At 36.9% G+C, this 19,507-nt stretch overlaps 1 protein-coding gene across 23 annotated transcripts in view; it reads right to left on the reverse strand.

Moving 5' to 3' along the window:
- The window catches only part of PLEKHA5 (pleckstrin homology domain containing A5), a 242,712-nt gene that overhangs the window by 148,809 nt on the left and 74,396 nt on the right, over positions 1–19,507 (reverse strand). Inside the window, exon 4 of one of the 23 annotated variants that reach the window (XM_049102694.1) lies at positions 12,703–12,962. The exons of the other annotated variants lie outside the window; for them this stretch is intronic. Within the exon in view, the coding sequence (XP_048958651.1) occupies positions 12,896–12,962 (67 nt within the window). The 3' untranslated portion in view covers positions 12,703–12,895. Of the gene's footprint in view, positions 1–12,702; positions 12,963–19,507 lie in introns of those variants that run through there. 23 annotated transcript variants of the gene reach the window in all.

Consider the following 19,507-nt stretch of genomic DNA (forward strand, 5'->3'; position numbering starts at 1 on the left):
GGCGCCAAACCGCTGCGCTACCCAGGGATCCCTCAGATCAAGAACTGAAAGTCTGTAGAGGTAAGCTGATTTATTCGAAGTCTCTCCCGACTTCATTATTTTTCTATTACTATTTTTCTGTGCTTCATCTTTCTTGTTTTATTTAAATTAATTGTTCACCCTCTGTGTGGTTTTCAAATTTGTAAGCAAACTGTCTTAAATGAGTTTTAGAACAAAGCAGGTCTGTTCCCAATACTCTGGGTATCTGGTACAGATCTTTCTCTGCTGAGATTATTCACACACTCTGAGTATGATAGGTCTGACAGAAGGAATTGTGTAGTCTGACAGAGATTCGTGAGGACTGACACAACAAATGTAGAAGGTTGGGTGATCCTAATGAACCCAGCTCTGTGGGGTTCTATTAGTTTCCTATGACTACTGTAATAATCACCACAGCCTTGGTTCTTAAAACAATAAAAATTTATTCTTTAACAGTTCCATGGGACCTCTGGGTGGCTCAGTGGTTAAGCATCTGTCTTTGGCTCAAGTTGTGATCCTGGGGTCCTAGGATCGAGTCCTGCATTGGGCTCCCCATAGGGAGCCTGCTTCTTCCTCTGCCTATGTCTCTGCCTCTCATGAGTAAATAAATAAAATCTTTAAAACAAAAACAAAACCCCGTCAAAATGGTTCCAGAAGCCAGAGATTCAGGCTGTAATCAGTTTCAATGGATCAAAATCAAGGTGTTGGTAGGGCTACAATTCCTCAAGAGGCTCTAGAGGAGAATCAGTTCCTTGCCTCTTCTAGCATCTGATGGCTGCTGGCATTTCTTGGCTTATGGTCCCATCATTCCATTTCTGCCTCTAGAGTCATAGCGCCTTTTTTTCTTGTGGCTGAAATCTCCCCTTGCCACTGTTACCTACCATTAAGGACACTTGTAATTGTACTTAGTCTTCTCCCCACGAACTAGGACAATCTCCCTATCTCAAGGCCCTTAACTTAATGATATCTGTGAAGTCTTTGCCATATAAGGTAACCTTCCAGGTTCCAGGGAATACATAGGACATTATCAGTACACACTGGGGGTGTATGTGTGTTTGGGGGAGGGGGAGGGGGAGACCTTACAAGATCTAAGAACAAAGAGCCAAGAGGCACTCTCACGATCTTATCTTTATATTCATAGTCTACTTGATTTAGGTACAAAAACTGCTCCCAACAGCTGTATCCTCTCCTAGCCCTGACACTCTCCCCAAATACTGCTAAAAGTTACCGTCTTGTAACTTGATCAAGATCATGTAGCTTCAATTACTCTTAACACTTTCATACAGAAGAAAACACAACCTAGGTTCAAATTTGTTATAACAAAATAGTTGTAGGAGGAAAAGAGAGAAACTGGACAATGCATTGCTCTCTCTTAAAATTATTTACAAATATTGCTATAAATCTAACATTAAAAAACTAAAAATAAATAATAAAAAATTAAAAAAATAAAAAATATAACATTAAGGAGGAATTAGATATTTAATATTATATCACTCCTCAGCTACCTGAAAGTAATCAAAATGTGCAATACAGTAATAAATGGTTGACATACAAGTTTTGAAATGCATTGGCAATCTCTTTTTCTTATGCTGGACAGTGAGTATATGGGCATTCTTAATATCCTTTTTACTTCTGTAATATTTTTACAATATTATTTTACAATTTTAAGTATTAAAAAAAGAAAAAAAGGATACAATGTGGTCTCCCTGAGTCCTAGAAAGCATCCCATGGGGTGGATCCCTGGGTGGCGCAGCGGTTTGGCGCCTGCCTTTGGCCCAGGGTGCGATCCTGGAGACCTGGGATCGAATCCCACATCGGGCTCCCGGTGCATGGAGCCTGCTTCTCCCTCTGCCTCTCTCTCTCTCTGTGACTATCATAAATAAATAAAAAATTAAAAAAAAAAAAAAAAAAAGAAAGCATCCCATGTGCTAAGCTTCATGTTTCTGTCTAGAATTACATCAGTAACTATATCAAATGCCATTGTCAAAATCTACAAACAGGTCAACTCTGGTTATGAAAAAAGTCTTGCTTCCTTATTAGCTCCTTAGGGAAGTAGAGAAGAGGTAGTGAAAATGAGAATGTCTCTAACCAGGAAACAGATATGCTGATAAGTTGCCCATCTCCACATGCTCTGCCCTATAATTTCTACTTGTTTATACAGAAAGATTTTTGTGCTATTTACTAAGAGTAAGTTACCGTCTCCCAGATGGATTTTGCCGGCTAGATGTTAACTGCTGCAATTCTCCTTTTCTTGCCACAAGCAACTTGTCCTCAAAGGAAAGATATGTTTCTGAAATACTTATAAAATTGCTTTTAGTAGACAAATCATACTTTCTCATTGACTTAAGCTGTAATTTCAGAGATTTATTCTTAAGGAAAAAATACAGCTCCAAAAAAAATTTATGCTTATATCCAAAACATTCTTTCTGACAGACAGGAAAAAAAAATTCCATCATAGTTCATCTCAATTGGAAAAAAAAAAGAACAAAACCAAAGATTTGTCTGCTAGACAGCAGACAAGCTATGTACCAGACATTAAGGAGACTAGAAGGCCCTGGTTCCTAATCCTAAACCTCTTCCATTGGAAACTGTCCATGCAAAATGATGGCTAAGGAAGAAGTTCCATCTGTATTAAATAAGTCATAGATCCTGTTCTCTAGACTTGTGGTTTGAGGTTTTCTATCTTTACAAAGTAGATTTTAGACTTATACTTCAAAATGTAATAAAAATCACAGAATATTTGTAGGATTTTATTAACATATGTATTTTTCATGAAAGACTCTCTATATTCAATGCATATTCAATGTCTAGTCCTTTACACTAAATATGGCTTACTAAACCATCAAAATACTGATTCTACATTAAAGCTTCATAAGAAACTTGGTCTATCTCTATTCTCAGAGACAAAACAAGACTGATACTGAATCTGCAGAGGATTCTGGGGGCAAGCAACCAGCCTATCTGAAGTTCTTAAGTAGCTTAGGGTAGGAGTCCTTGCTCCCATATCTGTTAATATGTGTACCCTCCCTTCTAAGAATAAATGAGGATCTGAGAACATGTGTACTCTTTAGGTTACAGCAAGAAAAACCACAAGTTAATCAGGTTTCATATTTAATAGAAGTGCCAGAAAAAGAGCCTCTAAGCTGATAACTAATCAAACTATCCATTTTTCAAAATAAAATCAAAATAAAAAATCTTTAAAGTAAGTGGGTGGGCCAGGGGCACAGCCAACATATTTTACTTTCATATGGGTCTAACATGTTTCAGGGAAAAAGCAGAAGACTCGAGACTCCAGTAGACTAAGGTAATGATGGCGATTCTTTAACCTTCTGGGTAGCATTCAGGATAATGGGGAAGAAATAACACACCCTGAGGGAAGAGAAAAAGTTACCTAATCCATTTCAGGGCCAGTGAGCTGAGGAGTTGCTGAGGAAAAATCATTCTGAAGTTATTATAGTAAACTGTAATTCAAACTGTTTTAAGGCTTAACCCCTGTAAGGGAATTTGCGACAATTTGGCAATAAGAGCCTGCCAACAGTTAGTCACTCAAAGGAAACAAAGGCATTCTAAGAACTGCAGCGCCCAAGGGGGCTTGTTTGCATTCTAATATTGAGCTTAACAGGGGTGGGAGTAAATGATGTAAAGTTACTGTCACTGTTAATTTAATTTTTATTCTGACCTGTGATCCGTTTTATTACTCAGGCACAGGACACCTGAGGAAATCTAGGTTACAGGAAACTGAAAATGTTTCTTTTTTAAAAAGATTTTATTTGAGAGAGAGAGTGCGCGCATGCGCATGTGTGCACAAGCAGGGGGAGGGGCAAAGGGAGAAGGAGAAGTGGACTCCCTGTTGAGCAGGGAGCCCCAACACAGGGCTTTATTCTAGGGCCCTGAGGTCAAGACCTGAGCCTCAGGCAGATGTTTAACTGACTGAGCCAACCAGATGCCCCCCCAGAAACCGAAAATGTTTAGAATGAGTTGGGCAGGATTGAACCTGTGCATTTGTCTTACTGAAAGGACCTTCTGGGATAGGTGCTGACAAAGATCTGGATGTGTGAGTCCAGGAATAATGTGGAGAAATAGCAAAACAAACTAAAGAACAGAAACTCCAAACCCTGATTCCTAGACTAAATGTTTGAGCTATAAATGCAAGAGAGGACTTGATAAAAGGTTGCTGAGAAGAATCTAGAGGAGAAAAGAACCAGTAAGTCTGGAGTGACAACTAAGAGATTGTGGAAGCAAGTTCAAGACAATCTGAAATCAAGTGGGAATCTGGGCACCATCAACAAAACACTGAGGAAATTACAGACAGAGGTTAAACTCACATAAACTTGCTGAGTGTTTGTTTAGTGGCCATCTATTAATGGCCTAAAGAGCTAAGTTATGTCAAGTTAAGGTAAGTAATGGTCATCGTATATATAATATACTTTTGATATACCTATCTTAAATCACAGATAACCCTGAGATCTCATTAAAATAGTTTTATATCGGGGATCCCTGAGTGGCGCAGCGGTTTGGCGCCTGCCTTTGGCCCAGGGTGCGATCCTGGAGACCTGGGATCAAGTCCCACGTCGGGCTCCCGGTGCATGGAGCCTGCTTCTCCCTCTGCCTGCGTCTCTGCCCCTCTCTCTCTCCTCTTTGTGCATTCTCATGAATAAATAAATAAAAAAATCTTTGAAAAAAAATAGTTTTATATATATCAAGCCATCTAGCTGACCTTGAATTTGTCAAAAAGCCATTGTTAGAAGAAATGCATTAGAGAGAATCTAATGTACGACTGTGATGGCCCCAATGACACACTATTTGAGGTATCTTTCCAACACCAAACTATGCACTCAATCTCTAAATGCTGAACAATCTTGCTACAGAAGGGCTACAATTCACCAGATAGGCCAGATTTCACCAAATTTTCAATGGAAGTGCCAGAGTTCTGGGGTATAAGTAATTATAAAATTCTATCAAGGGGCACCTGGGTGGCTCAGTGGTTGAGCATCTGCCTTTGAGTCCCACATCAGGCTCCCCGTGGGGAGCCTGCTTCTCCCTCTGCCTATGTCTCTTCCTCTCTCTGTGTCTCTCACGAAAAGATAAATAAAATCTCTAATAAAAAAAAAATTCTATCAGGATCAGCAAAGAATTATTTACAGTTTAAAAGAAGAAAAGTCCCTGTTGTAATTCATATTATCAGTTCATTTATGAAGATTATGGTATGGGGTCTAATAATTTTAATGTATTTCTTAAACAATAATGGTATGAAAGGGTTTTGTTTTTAAAAGAACAGCAATCTTCACAGAAACAGGACACAGAAACAGAAAATATAAGCTCTAAAATAGTGGAATTGATATGGGTTGAAAAACATGAAAAAATTTAATTCAATATACATTTAGGGAGTTCCAATTCTGTGCCAGGCACTGCTGGGTTTCCACTAATTTAAGAGTTTATATTTCACTAAATGTGATTTTATTTATAATAACATGTTTTGTATAGCAATAAGAACAAATTTGAGGTATTTCTTTAGACTAAATATTCATCACTTTGTCTACCAGGCCAAACACAGCTGAAACAAATGGGTATTTAGCAATTACTCTTATAAAAGTGGGTTAAGCAAATAAGACTTTTTCAACATTTTATCATGTATACATTGTTTTTATTGATTGATTGGTTTAGAGCACAGAGTAGGGGGCAGCGGACAGAGAGAATCCTAAGCAGAGCTCCCCACACAGAGCTAGATCTCATGACCCTGAGATAATGAGCTGAGCTGAAACCAAGAGTCGGATGCTTAACCCACAGAGCCATCCAGGTGCCCCTACATTCTGGTTTTAAAAACAAGTTACAGAGGTGCCTGGGTGGCTTGGTGGGTTAAATGTCCAACTCTTGATCTCAGGGTTATGAGCTGAAGCCCACATTGGCTCCACGCTAGGCATGGCGTCAACTAAAAAACGAAGAAAAAAGTTATATAAAGAGATTCCAAGTATATTATAATTTATAAATATTATATTTATAAGGTATATTTCTGTGAGGTTAGTATTTAAAATAGGATAAGTAATATTTTGAAAAAATTTTAATACAGAAAAAAACTTAATTGTTTCAAAGGGAAATTAAGGAGACAAACATTTATTGAACACTGTGAGTGACATCATGCTAGGTTCTTTATGTAAAATTAAATACTCATAATCTAAAAGAAAAACATTGATGTTTCTGTTTACTATCGAAAACACAGAATGGAAAAAAGAAGGTACTTGCCTACAGTCACAAGTGGCAAAACTAGATTAGAACCCAGGCCACGGGATTACAAATACTACTTATTTCCCATTACGAACTATATTTTAAAAATTTAATTGGTCTCTCTACAGGAGTAACTTTAAGAAAATGGATGAAAACTTATGAAAATTATCAAAATGTTTACTTGGTTATATTGCGCTCCCCCCCTCCCCCCCCCCCGCCAATCCCTCACATAGTGTTTACTGCTTATACTTTAATGTTTAGGGCTTTCAAAAATGTAATTTTAGCTTATGTCTCTAGTACTATCCCCAAGTCTAATCATACCTCTTATATTCCATTTACACTGTATTTCTAAGATTGTCCTTCTAAATGTAAAATGGAAAAGAACTGAGGTAATATTCTGGAAGACCTAAGGAAACCCATAATTCTTTCACTTATCCATGTATTTCAAAGATAATGGTTCATACTCAGAATTATTTAAATGTGTGCTAAATGTTCATATACTGTTTTTTCATATCATATATTGTTTTTTCTTTTCAAAATTTAACCATATTTCAGGGAAAATTAAGTTCTCTGAATAAAGTTCTGAACAAGAATTAAAGGCAAGAAGTTCTGCTATAAACAAGCACTCATGGTCCATCATTCCTCAAACTTACTTGACCACAGAACTCATTTTCAGTTAAAACCACTTGGGATCTTTAAGCACTACTGACTTCATAAATGTTAGGGAACTAAATTATTCTTAATTGGTAAATGTTAAGTTAAATGAGTAGACGAACTTAATGATTTAGAAATGAACAAAATATACAGGTATGTGCTTCATCTTCAAAACCTGGCAAAGAAATCCTTGTAGTCAATCATTCCTTTCATATTTCCCTCCTTTCACTTTCCCAGTATTTCTCCATATTTTTCTTTCTTTTTTTTAAAAAGATTTTTATTTATTTATCTGAGAGAGGTAGTGAGAGAATATGAGTAGGAAGGAGAGGGAGGAGCAGGCTTCATACTGAGAAGAGACTGATGTGGGGCTCGATCCCAGGACCCTGGGATCATGACCTGATCCAAAGGCAGACACTTAACCAACTGAATCACCCAGGCACACTTCTCCATATTTTTCTTTAACAGACTTCAATTGATTATTGATTTATTATTTTTTTCAATTTATTTTTTTATTGAAGATCTATGAAGGTCTATGATTAGAGGCAAATGGGACTAAATATGTAAGAGAAAATAGTATAAAGTATAATTCTACCATGAAAATTTCATGGTTATTCACAGACTAAATAGGTATTAGCAAATTAGTTTCAAAGACCACAGAGAACTTCTACATTTTTATTTTTATACACTCAAAATATTTTTTTAAAAGATATTTATTATTTTGAAGTAGTCTTTACACCTAACATGGGGCTCGAACTTAAAAACCTGAGATCAAGAGCTGCATGCTCCACTGACTGATCCAGCCAGGCATCCCTGAGATATTTTTAATTAAAAAAGAAAACACTTGATAGGATTCTGTAAAAGCAACACTTGTTTGTTTTTTACCACAGTAACTATCTGAATGACTTACAGCCCTTATGCATCTTTGCAATAGTCCAGGAAATAATCTTATTACATTAGAAATCTTAAATGAATCTCCTATTATTACCACGGTTAAGTACTATACTAAAAATAAGTGGAAATAGCTGTGTGCATGCTGCCCAAGGTCACACAAGTGAGTCAGTATGTACAAGTGGAACAGATTTCTTGAGTATTATCACTTAGTCCTCATCTCTAACTGCTAACCCTCCCTTTTCACGAATATACAACCTTAAGTATACACCCACCTCCTTCACATGTGCCAATCCTGGAAAATGGCATAGTGGGGGCAGTTCACAAAATAAAGCTATTTCAGGAAAGCATCACATAATTGCTTGGCATTTGAAGGCACTAAGCCTTTAGTATTCTCTTCCTATTCCTCCTACCCCACCACATTGTTTTTCTAGAACTCTTCAAAACACCTTCTATACCTCAAATTCCCTACTTCACTGACATTTATTAATAAATATGATCTTCCCCCAAGGAAATAAATTTGGTAATTTTATGCCTTTTCTTCAAATCTTTATTAACTACAATGATTTCTCTCATGTAGAGTATGCAATTTTAATTTCCAGAATACCCTGAAGGTTTGGCTGCCAAGTTTATCAACAATAAATATAAATCAAAATCATGTTCATTATGAAATAATAATTTACAGACTTCAAATATTATTTGATATTATAAGAACATAATATGGAAAAAATGCACAAAACTTCCCTCTTTAATTTCATGGTAGAACATGAACACTTGGATAACAAAAACAACCACAGTACATTTCCTAGCAATCACCATAATATGAGCTCAAGAGAAGTAAAAAGAGCCTAAAACGGCTAAACTATTATTATACTCCAAACACTCCCATAGCTACTTCAATAACTAAAAACAGAATGGATTCTAAATATGAATATTGAGTAACTGCAGCATATTTCACAAAGTGTTGTCAATTTCATTCTATTTTTGAGTACTGTAAATGACCAATTATAAAGTCAACTGATTTTTGAATCATCTATATAACAATATGTACATATAGTATAACATATCCTCTCATTTTTTCAAGAATTCTTGCTTTTTTATGCTAAATGAGTCTTACCACTACTTTTTAAGATGAAGTGTAAAAATATGAAAGCAAAAATTATAATTTGATAAAAATACAAGAACAAAATGCTAAACTGTTCAAACAGACAAATCCTGAGCTCCCTTAGCACACAATTCTGCCAGCATTATTCAGCACCAGTAAGCGAATGAAATTTGTGGAGAACACGAAGGAGTATCATCATAGCAATTTATGAACTTGTCACCTCAGAAATGTACTGAAAATATTTCATAGGAGTGAGATTTGGATGGCAGAAACAAATTTCTCCTAATCTCAGCTAAGTTACTTGCTACATAAAGCTTCAGCTTACTACAAAATAAGCAGCAGATAGAAGAAACAGCCTTGCTAGGAATTATAAAATAGAATAAAACAGCTAGTTAACTCACCAAATAGTCTTTTGCTAAAAACCTGCATTCTTCTTTTTGTCTCAGGTTCCTGGTTTCCAAAGACAAAATTACATGCCCTCTGACAGAATCATGACAAAGGGCACACGGTGATGAGCTCTTTCCTGCTCTTCCCACTAGAAGAAAACTGAACCTCACTGCAGTCTCCAAGAGTAAGTACTTCATATGAGCATGCTCGGTATCTAATTTAAATGACTTGGTATTTCATCTCAGCATGTGATGGCCTACTTCCAAACAAACTCAGAGAGCTGCAAATTCAATCGAAGATCATTAACCGCAATAAACTAAACAGAACCACCAAATGATAATTGATTTTGTTTCTGACTTCATGATTTTTGTGGTTCATTTAACTTGATGTGCCTGGAAATAATTATTTTTATACTTAAAAAAAATTCTTAGGTTTCAATATTTCACTAACTATGTCAACATAGGTATTTCCCCAAAATACTGGAAATATCAAGGCAGGCAGGTATGACCCCCCCAAAAAAGTAAATGTGACCACTGATAAATTAGGCAAACATTTCATATTTTACTTTTTAACCTTTTATTCTGTATCTCTGCTATTCAACAAATAAAACAATCTACAAACTATTAGTATTTTAACTTTTCCTTTGGAAATATTAGTAAGCATCAATAAACTAAAATGTTCGGTATCTTTATTAAATATGTCTGTTTTCTTGAAAATATAGCAGTAAGGATTTTTCTCATCTATAGATTATACGTTATATAATAGATTATATGCTTATATAATAACAGACCTCAGCAAAATTTTGATAAAGATATAAAAAGGATTAATAATTGTTTCTGCATTTTCAAGAACTTTTACAAAATGCTACACACACACACAATCAATAAAATGGTTTACATATGAATGCTTATGCAATCAAATAGCTAATTTGCCTGGTATGCTGAGCAAGCTGCTGCAAAGGCATATATAGTTTTGCATGATGGAAATATGGTCAAGAAGCTCCCGATGCCCATTTAAATTTTTCAGGGAAAAAAAAAAAAAATCTAGCACAGCAGATACAGCCCCACTAAAAGCCAGCAGACAATTCTTATGAATCCACTTCCATTTTCACCTTGGGCAAAAATTGGAAGTGTTCATACAGTTGACACACCAAGCCTAGGATAGCAAACCACAGGCAGAGTGGGGCTACACCATCTTTAACTGGGTCCATATACTAATTTATGATTGTCCTTTCTTCACAACCATTCTTGGTTACTTCTACACTTCCCCATCATTAAATACCTAACTACCCCACACATAAATGTCTTATTTTATGAACAGTAGCCTTGCTTCCCCCTTCCCTCTTGACCCCAAATTAATCTGGAAGTCCTGGGAAAATAAGAAGGCATAAGAAACAGACAAACTCAATGGCAGTAGCTAAGATAAGGCCCCTCATAGATGGTAAGACAAGATCATTAAGAGGTTTAGAGAAGTCGTAAAAAATAAAATGTTAAAAAAGAACATGAGAACTGTTTATGGAACCACACCTACCTAATTCCAACACCTTTAAAAAAAAAACTGTAAAGTTCAAAGAAAGCTACCAATACATCATTTTCTTTAGCATTCTATCAAAGCAACTCATCTATTGCCAGTGAGCGTTAGGTAGGTTTAATTGCAAGGTCTGTGGGCAATGTATGGTACATAAGCACTCTCTCCCTAAAGAAAACGCCCAGGAAAAGCAGCAGCACAGAATAAAAGCAAATACCAAGAGTCATACAATATATCAAACAAAAAGTGTCAAAATGCATATGTTTTATGTACTGCTAAGTCTAATAAATTCTGTGTACAGTATGTGGCAGGGTAAGGATTCTGTTAAAAAGAGTTTCTAGAAAACTATGACCTCTGAAGGAGAAAGGAAAGTTCTTCACTGAAAACAAACAAATCTACTTCTGAACTATAAATATTTATTGAGCACTTGTTATATATGAGACATGGTGCAAGGCAATGCACAGTGGAAACAAAAACAAGGAGGGCTATCTCTGTTTTCAAAAGAGCTTATAGATGATAAGGCAAGAGGAGTACATGTCGCTAATCCAAGATGATCACAGCAAAAGAGAGATAGATGTTTTGCTGTGCTGGGGGGTTTAGAGGGATGAGAGAAAGCGTTCTGATGAGGAAAATTTAAAGAAGATTCTGGGAGAGGGTGACCTTTTTGAAATGCTGTAAATGAACACTGAGGATCGGGACCAGAAAGAAGAAAACAGGGAAGAGGAAAACAGCCAGGTAGGGGGCAGAGAAATAGGGCATGAGAGGACTAAGAAGTGGCATGGGGACTGGAGAACTTGTGGTATGGTGTGAATCACAGGAAGAAGTGTAGGCTGTCCAAACTGGGAAGAGAGAAAAGAGAAAACGCAAGATAATATTCAGGGAGCACAGAATCTGGAAGCAGACGGCAAGAAGTGCTTTACACCCTGGATAATGGAGGAGCCAGGGTCATGCGCTAAACAGCTGAATGAAGGAGATAACTTTGGAATGACAGGCAGATACAAAAATAGGTAAAAGAGACATTAATTCCAGCACACTGGCACAGCATGCCCATTTTTTAACTCACGTTTTGAATGCTTCCATATCACTTAATAGGTCTTTAACCTGAATTTCCTCTCTTTTCTACATTTGACTTTAGCATTCTGATTTAAAATTGAGGTCATCTTGTAATTACATTTACCTTTGATCTTAATTAGAGGTCCTATTTTTTTAAATCTTTATCTCCTGCCACTCATTCTTCAATTTACTTGCTTACCCTTTCTCTACCTACAACATTTGATAAAATGTTTCCCTCAAAGGCTACTCTGATAAGAATGAACGAATTTGTAAAAATTTGACAAAAGATAGAATCCATTTCTATTGACAAGTGAGTAACCTCTGAAGACTGTATACAGTTCTGGTGCATTGTACTGCACATAGACACAGGAGGATGGATGGATCTCGCCATGACTAAACATACTTGCCATTCACTGCATCCTGAGAGAGGGCACCACAAGAGAGGGAACGGGAGGAGGGAGAACAGAAGTGTACATGAGCCTTTGACTGCAATTTGCCGTCATTTTGGATTTTTACCATAGTTCACAACAGAATCACCTGTGTGGCTGAGAAACAACTTCGGCACACACATTCAGAGTCCAGAAACCTTTCAATCTGACCAAGGGGGGGCCAGTCATTATGAAGAAGCTCTCTATACGATTGTGCAGTTCCTCTGGGAAAGAGCCACTCATTGATACACGGGGAGAGACAGACACAGAATAATGAAGTACCGACACTATACAACTCGTTGGTAAAAGATTCCTATTTATTGTTTCCTGCTTTCTCAGAGATCTTCTGATGGTATTTAAGAAAGTGGAAACATTTTCCTTTTTAAAAATATTCCATCTTAATATAATGAAATTAGGAATTCTTTTCAAATATATACAGCAAGAAAGTGAGTCCCAGGAAGTGTACAATGACAAAGAAAAAATAACTGAAAGAGTCCCTACAAAATCTGGAGCATATATTTGCAAGAATCTTGGGCAGCGACGCCTGGGTGGTCCAGTGGTTAAGCGTCTGCCTTCAGTGCAGGGTGTGACTCTGAAGCCCTGGGATCGGGTCTCAAATCGGGCTCCCTGTATGGAGCCTGCTTCTCTCTCGGCCTCTCTCTCGAATAAATAAATAAAATCTTAAAAAAGAAAAAAAAAAGAATCTTGGGCAAAGGCATACATTTTCCATAATAATTTATCTTAAAAAAACCCATAAGTTTTAAAACATATTTCGTAAAATAAACTTAAACATCCTTGTGACTTTTACTGCAGTGATAAGCCCTTAGCACCTACTCTGCATGTGGCCAGATAATGTACAGACCTAATTATACATGATTTTGGCATTCAAATGGTCTCTTGCTATAGACAATGCTTAGACTATAAGACAATCTTTCGTTCTTTACTAGAAAAACAAAAGCAAACACAAAACAATTTTGCTTCTGAATAAAGACATAAGAGTATTTTTAAAATATCGCACTGTGTACATGAAAAGAGAAAATGAGGGTGGGGCAGGACTATTTCCTGTTTTCTATTAAGAGACAAAGCAGCATTTCTTTTTTTTTTTTTAAGATTCTTATTTATTCATGAGACAAAGAGAGAGAGAGAAAGAGAGAGAGAGGGAGAGAGAGAGAGAAAGAGGCAGAGACACAGGCAGAGGGAGAAGCAGGCTCCATGCAGGGAGCCAGACGTGGGACTCGATCCCAGGACTCCAGGATCATGCCCAGGGCTGAAGGTGGTGCCAAACTGCTGAGCCACCGGGGCTGCCCCAGAGCAGCATTTCTTAATGCTCCTTCCCCAACATCAGAATAGTCCTATTTTTCCCATTCTACTTGAGGATATTCTTAATCGGTTAGTTAAAATACAATCATTATTATAACAGAAATTTATTAACATAAAAAACAATTTGTTCCTTTTATTTACTCATTCAGCCCACAAATATTTATCAAGTATTAACTTTAACAGACATTGTGGTACATATTAATTAGGGATATGGGTGTACAAAGGTACAAACCTCTCACAGAGCTTACATTCTCATGAGGGAGTAGATTTAGCGAACAATATGTAAGATGGTGGAAAAGGGCTGAGTGACAGGGTGAATAGTCCGGTCAGGAGAAGTCCTGAAGATGCAGCATTGAAGCGCCAGCTTGAACAATGGCTGTTAGTCTAATAAGGGCTTTACTGGCAGCATATCTGAAGAAAAGGAAGGCTTCTGTGAGCACAGTGTGGTGCGGTGAGGGGAAAACAATTAAGAGATGAGGTCTGAGAGGCAGCGGGTCAACTAGTGTTCGATTTATAAACCAGAAAAGAGACTTTGGAAAATATTCTAAATGCTACAGAAAGCCACTGGAAGGCTGTGTGGTATGATCTCTTTTGCAGCTTTACATTCTAAGAAGATGCCTCTGGCTACCATATGGAGAATGGATTGAAATGGGTCACATAGCTGCTGCTACTGTCTGGATGAGGGAGGACAGAGGCACAGATTCATTTGGGATACTTTTTGCAAAGAAGACGAGTCAACCGGGCCTACTAAGAGATTGGAGAGGAAGGAGGAAGGGTGAAGAGAGTAATTAAGGATGCCTGGAAGGTTTTTTGTTTTTTCTGATTATGTCTATGCAGAGAGATCAGTGAGTACAGACTTGGAAAAAGGTCTAGGTGCAAGATGTAGATTTATGGAAGACTGGTATGTGGTGTGCAAAGAGCCTTGGAAGTCAATGAGGTGACCTAGAAGATAACACAGGATAGATGTTATGCTTTCATCAATCAACCATGCCTACTATGTGTAGTAGGGCCTGATGCTAGGTGTTTGGTGTATCTGAGGGGGAAAAAAAAAAGAAAAAAACATGACAAACACAAAATCCAGATCCTTGCCCTCATGGAGCTTATACTCTATCAGAGATGATAAACATAATAAATGAGTAATCCATGTAACATGACAAAAGGGGTAAATACTATGGAAAAAAGAAAAAAGTCAGAGATGTGGCCATGATAATGTGGGTTACAGTAAGCCTCAATCAAAAGATGAGATGTGAGCAAAAAGCCAGGCAGAGGGAATGGTCAGTGTCAAGGCCCTGAGGCAGTAATAAGTAAGATCTTCCAAAGTAAATTTCACTGGCATATTTGAAGAATGGAAGAGAGACTAGAATGGCTACAGCAAAAGAAAAAGAGCTTATAAAAGAGTAGCACAAAAGCAGTAAGAAACCCAGAAGTACATGATGGCATAGAAGCCAAGTGGGAAAAGGTGTTAAGGAGTAACTATATGGAGATGTTGCCAAGAAGGTAAGATCAGAATGAAGAGGTTCTTAATGTTCTTAATGTTGAAAGAGCAACAGTAGAGAAGAGGACCATCTCTGCAGAAGGGCAGGGAAGGAGGTACATTTGGCAAGGGGTATATTCATTTCTAAAGGTAATAAGACAAGTTGGCTCTCAGAACTTAACTAAATTCTTGATTGATTGCAGCCAACAAAAGAGGATTTAAAATTTTTCAGTCAATATCATCAATCAATTCTGGCATCCAAAAAGCCCATTCTGCTTATTTTCTCACTCCATTAATTATAAACCAACCCAAAATCACTACTCCATGATTTTCTAAAAATAAAGAAGGAAAAAAAAAAGAAAAAAAAAGAAAAGAAAATCACAGACAGAACAGAAGCTTCCGCAGCAACATGACACCAACTACCATTTGTTGAGAATCATTCCAGGTACTGTGATATTATACGACTGATCTTTTGTTTGCACAAGAACAGTCAGATAGGTTTTATTATATACACAGTATATATAAGGACAGGTGAACAGGACAGAAACTATCCAGGGTTGTGCTGCTCGGAAACTGAATGAAAGAATCCACGTTCTTTCTACTTTGCTCTATCTACTCTGCCACATAGTGTCTCCCTTCTATTCATATTCATCTAAAACCAGAGGGCAAACAAGGGTAGGTTTTCTTCTTGCTTTGTTAAACACTCTTGCTAGCTAGATAAGGTAACGTTCATTCTTTACAGAATTAACATTGCTGCACTAACAAATAGACAACTTCCTCAATTTTTTGTCTCCTTCCTCTCTCCTATCCATCTATCCATCCATCCCTTCCTTTATTTCATAAATACTACTACTATATACAAGTAGATACTCTGTACACTAAGGCATTTTAGAAAAGTTAGTTTTCCAAAATAATAACACCTTCCAAAATAAGCATCGCTGCTGTATGAAAAGCATAATTTGCCAATACATCAACAACAATCATAGAATTGTGTGCTTTATTCAAATAAGTTACAAAAATGACACCAGGAATTAGGTTAGATATCTTAACGTTCTTTTGGAAAAATCACTTTTTGATAATTCATGGTCCAAATTTTTTTATTATACATTTATAACCATATATAAGATTTACAGTCTAATGACCTATGAAGAATCAACTTAAGTCATTTATTATGTGGTAATTTAAAAATTTTGATTGAGATAGCTCATCCCTAAAATTTTTTAAATGATCACTGACATATAAATTATAATCTGCTGAAAACTGAGAAAAGAAAAAGAATTCTTAAGGAGTTTTAGAAAGGGTCACAAGCTCTCATGATACAAACAAAATCCCATTCAAGAAATTAGACTCAAAACATCATTAAAGTCGTGGGAAGAACATAACCACTGCTTTTAAAAAATTATCTAAATTGATAAACTTCAGTCATCTCAATTAGTGTATGCAAGGCAAACACCAGATGCTCATTAGGCCAAGTTATATAAACAGCAACAAAGAGAAAACAAGATGCCAAAAGTCAAGAGAATAATCAATAGGAATGGCTGCATAAATTAATTTCTGTACTGTGGAACATGTCGTGCATGCAGCTGGTAAAAATAGTAAGGCATAAAGAACGGTGTGTCCTGTCATGGAAAATATCTGATATATGTATATTATCTTGGGTAAAGGAAGCAGGTAGGAGAATAGTAAATGTTAACGGTATGGATAAAGGCTACTTTCATTTTTTTTTACTTTATACCATTTTGTGCTAAACTGTTTTAGTACTATGTATTAGTTATGTAATTAACAGTTAAAAAAAAAGGAAAGGAAATGGAAAAGGGAAGAAGGGGTGGGAAGGAGGGAAAAGAAAATGGGAGGAAAATAATAGGAGCTGAGAACAAGATGACAGATTTATGGGCTGGCAGTGTGATGTGGAGACATCTGGAGTGAGATGTCCCCAGATTCAAGTCCTAGTCCTCCTGTTACTGAATTTGGGCAAGTTAAACTCTCCAACATTCAGTTTACTCATGTGGTGAGTGAGGATAAAACACTATTTTTTACCCTATGGACTTACTGAGAGCATTAAACGAGCCAATTTTTGAAATGCGCCTAGCACAAAGCCTGAAATAGTGTGAGTGCCCAATCAATGGTAGCTACCGCTATTTTCTAAAATTAAAATGCAAAAAAAAAAAAAGCAAAAAAAACTTCACTTCTAAATCTTTTCCTCTTGATACTGTATCTTGTATCTTATAATCTTTTTTTTTTTTTTTAAAGATTTTACTTATTTATTCAGGAAAGACCCAGAGAGAGAAAGAAAGAGACGTAAGCAGATGGAGCGCCAGGCTCCAGGCAGGAAGCCTGATCTGGGACTTGATCCTGAGACCAAGGATCATGCCCTGAGCCAGGGGCAGGCGCTCATCCGCTGAGCCACCCAGGCGTCCTGTCTTATATCTTAACCATAATATTATACTCTGGTATAAATTCTGCTCACTCATTTAGAAAAGTAGGTTTTAACAATGAGCACAAAGTCAACCCGGTAGGACAACATATGCTGGTGGTATTATTGGAAACATATTTCACCTAGGATTTCCTTGTCCACCTGCACAGGAGTGCCTACTTCCTTGTTCTTCCTCATATAGCCCTGAGCCCTAAACTTTGTGCTAATTATTTGGAAATTTCACTTTTCAATTTGTCTGCAGCATATCATTAAGGCTGGCAAGTGCCTTTATCTCTTCAAGTCATTCCACAGTAGAATGATAGGAAATGAAATTACTCATGGGCATTTTCTCAAGACTGTACTTCCATGTTAAAAAAAAAAAAAAAAAAGGTGGGGGGCAAAACTCTAATCATAAACCATAACAGATTTCAAAGTAAATAAAAAAATCCCTAACTTCTAATTTGAAGTCAGAAATATATTAAAATGTTTAAATTGGTTTTTCACAATAACCTAATTCAGTCAACATAATGTTCACATTTGCTTTTCAAATGCTGGCTTCACCTGTTCTCACATGGGCCCTATTCAAAGCTCATGAATTTTCTTAATAAGCAAAGTCTTGCTTAATGAAGCATTATTCTTGTGAATCTTACAATAGTCTGTCCCTCCCTCTTCTATTTAATAAGACTTTTCTTCTAAAAAAAATTAAAAACACTGTTTTAACACTGCACCCTCTTTTATGTTTAAAAGTTCACTTACATGCTATTGTCCTTAGATTTATGCATCTGAATCAACACTCCAAAACCTAATCTTGTATTTAAGTTTAAAATTTAGAGTAGGGGTCAATAAACTTATCCTTCAGAGGACAGTAAGTATTTTAGGCTTTGAGCACAGTCTTTGTCACAAAACTATTGCTTCTGCTATCACAATAGAAAGCAGTCACAGAGATATGGAAACAGATGAATGTGGCTGTGTTCTAATAAAATTTTATTTATAAAACCAGACAGCATGATGGATTTGGTCCACAGGCCCCTGTTGCCAAATCCTAATCTAAAGTAAGTGGAATGTTATGACAATCTTCTATGTATCTACTCTTTAAAGGTGTAGTAACACATGTCTCTGCCCAATTGGGTCTAAAAGGTTATTTTACTTGTTAATGATTAGTATTCTCCAATTTTACTGAGAGCAAATTATTTTCTATCCTTAATAATTTCATCTAGGGTCTTCCCAGTATTTAACTAATTTTTCATAATTCTGTACTTCGCTAACTGAACAGAACTTGCTTAATCATTCATATTTCATCAGGAATCTCATTTTCTGAAATTTACCATTTTTATACCTTTAAATTCTCTCCAAAATTCCTGTGAGAAGTAGAAATGTCAATACTTCTCTACAAATGCTTTACAAAATTCAAAAATAAAACAAGGGCAGCCCCAGTGGCGCAGCGGTTTAGCGCCGCCTGCAGCCCAGGGCGCGATCCTGGAGACCTGGTATTGAGTCCCACTTCGGGCTCCCTGCATGGAGCCTGCTTCTCCTCTGCCTGTGTCTCTGCCTTTCCCTCTCGCTCTGTCTCTGATGAATAAATAAAATAAAATCTTAAAAAATAAAAAAATAAAAAAATAAAATAAAACAAGTATTTACATGTTTACTTTTTCCTTCGTTAAAAATTCAAGGCAATCATTAATAAAGATACCTGTTTATGTTATGGTAGCTAGTTTCTAAGATATCCCCGAAGGATCCTCATCTCCTGGTACTCAACACCCTCGCAGTACCCTTCACTGCTGCTTCTGTCTTGGTTTCCTGGACAAAGCCAGGTGCCAGGTCATGAGGGCACGGAACCCTGTGGAGAGGCCCACATGGAGAGAAACCAATAGGCAGCCCCATCTTGCCGGCCATGTGATCCTCCAGCTGAACCTTTCAAACTTTCAGAGACTGAACTCCAGCCAATATGGAACTAAAACCATATAAGACACCCTAAGCCAGAACTGCCCAACCAAGCAGCTCCAGAATTCTTGCGCCAC

This window comes from Canis lupus, chromosome 27, assembly GCF_003254725.2.
Source record: "Canis lupus dingo isolate Sandy chromosome 27, ASM325472v2, whole genome shotgun sequence".
Lineage (NCBI taxonomy): Eukaryota > Metazoa > Chordata > Mammalia > Carnivora > Canidae > Canis > Canis lupus.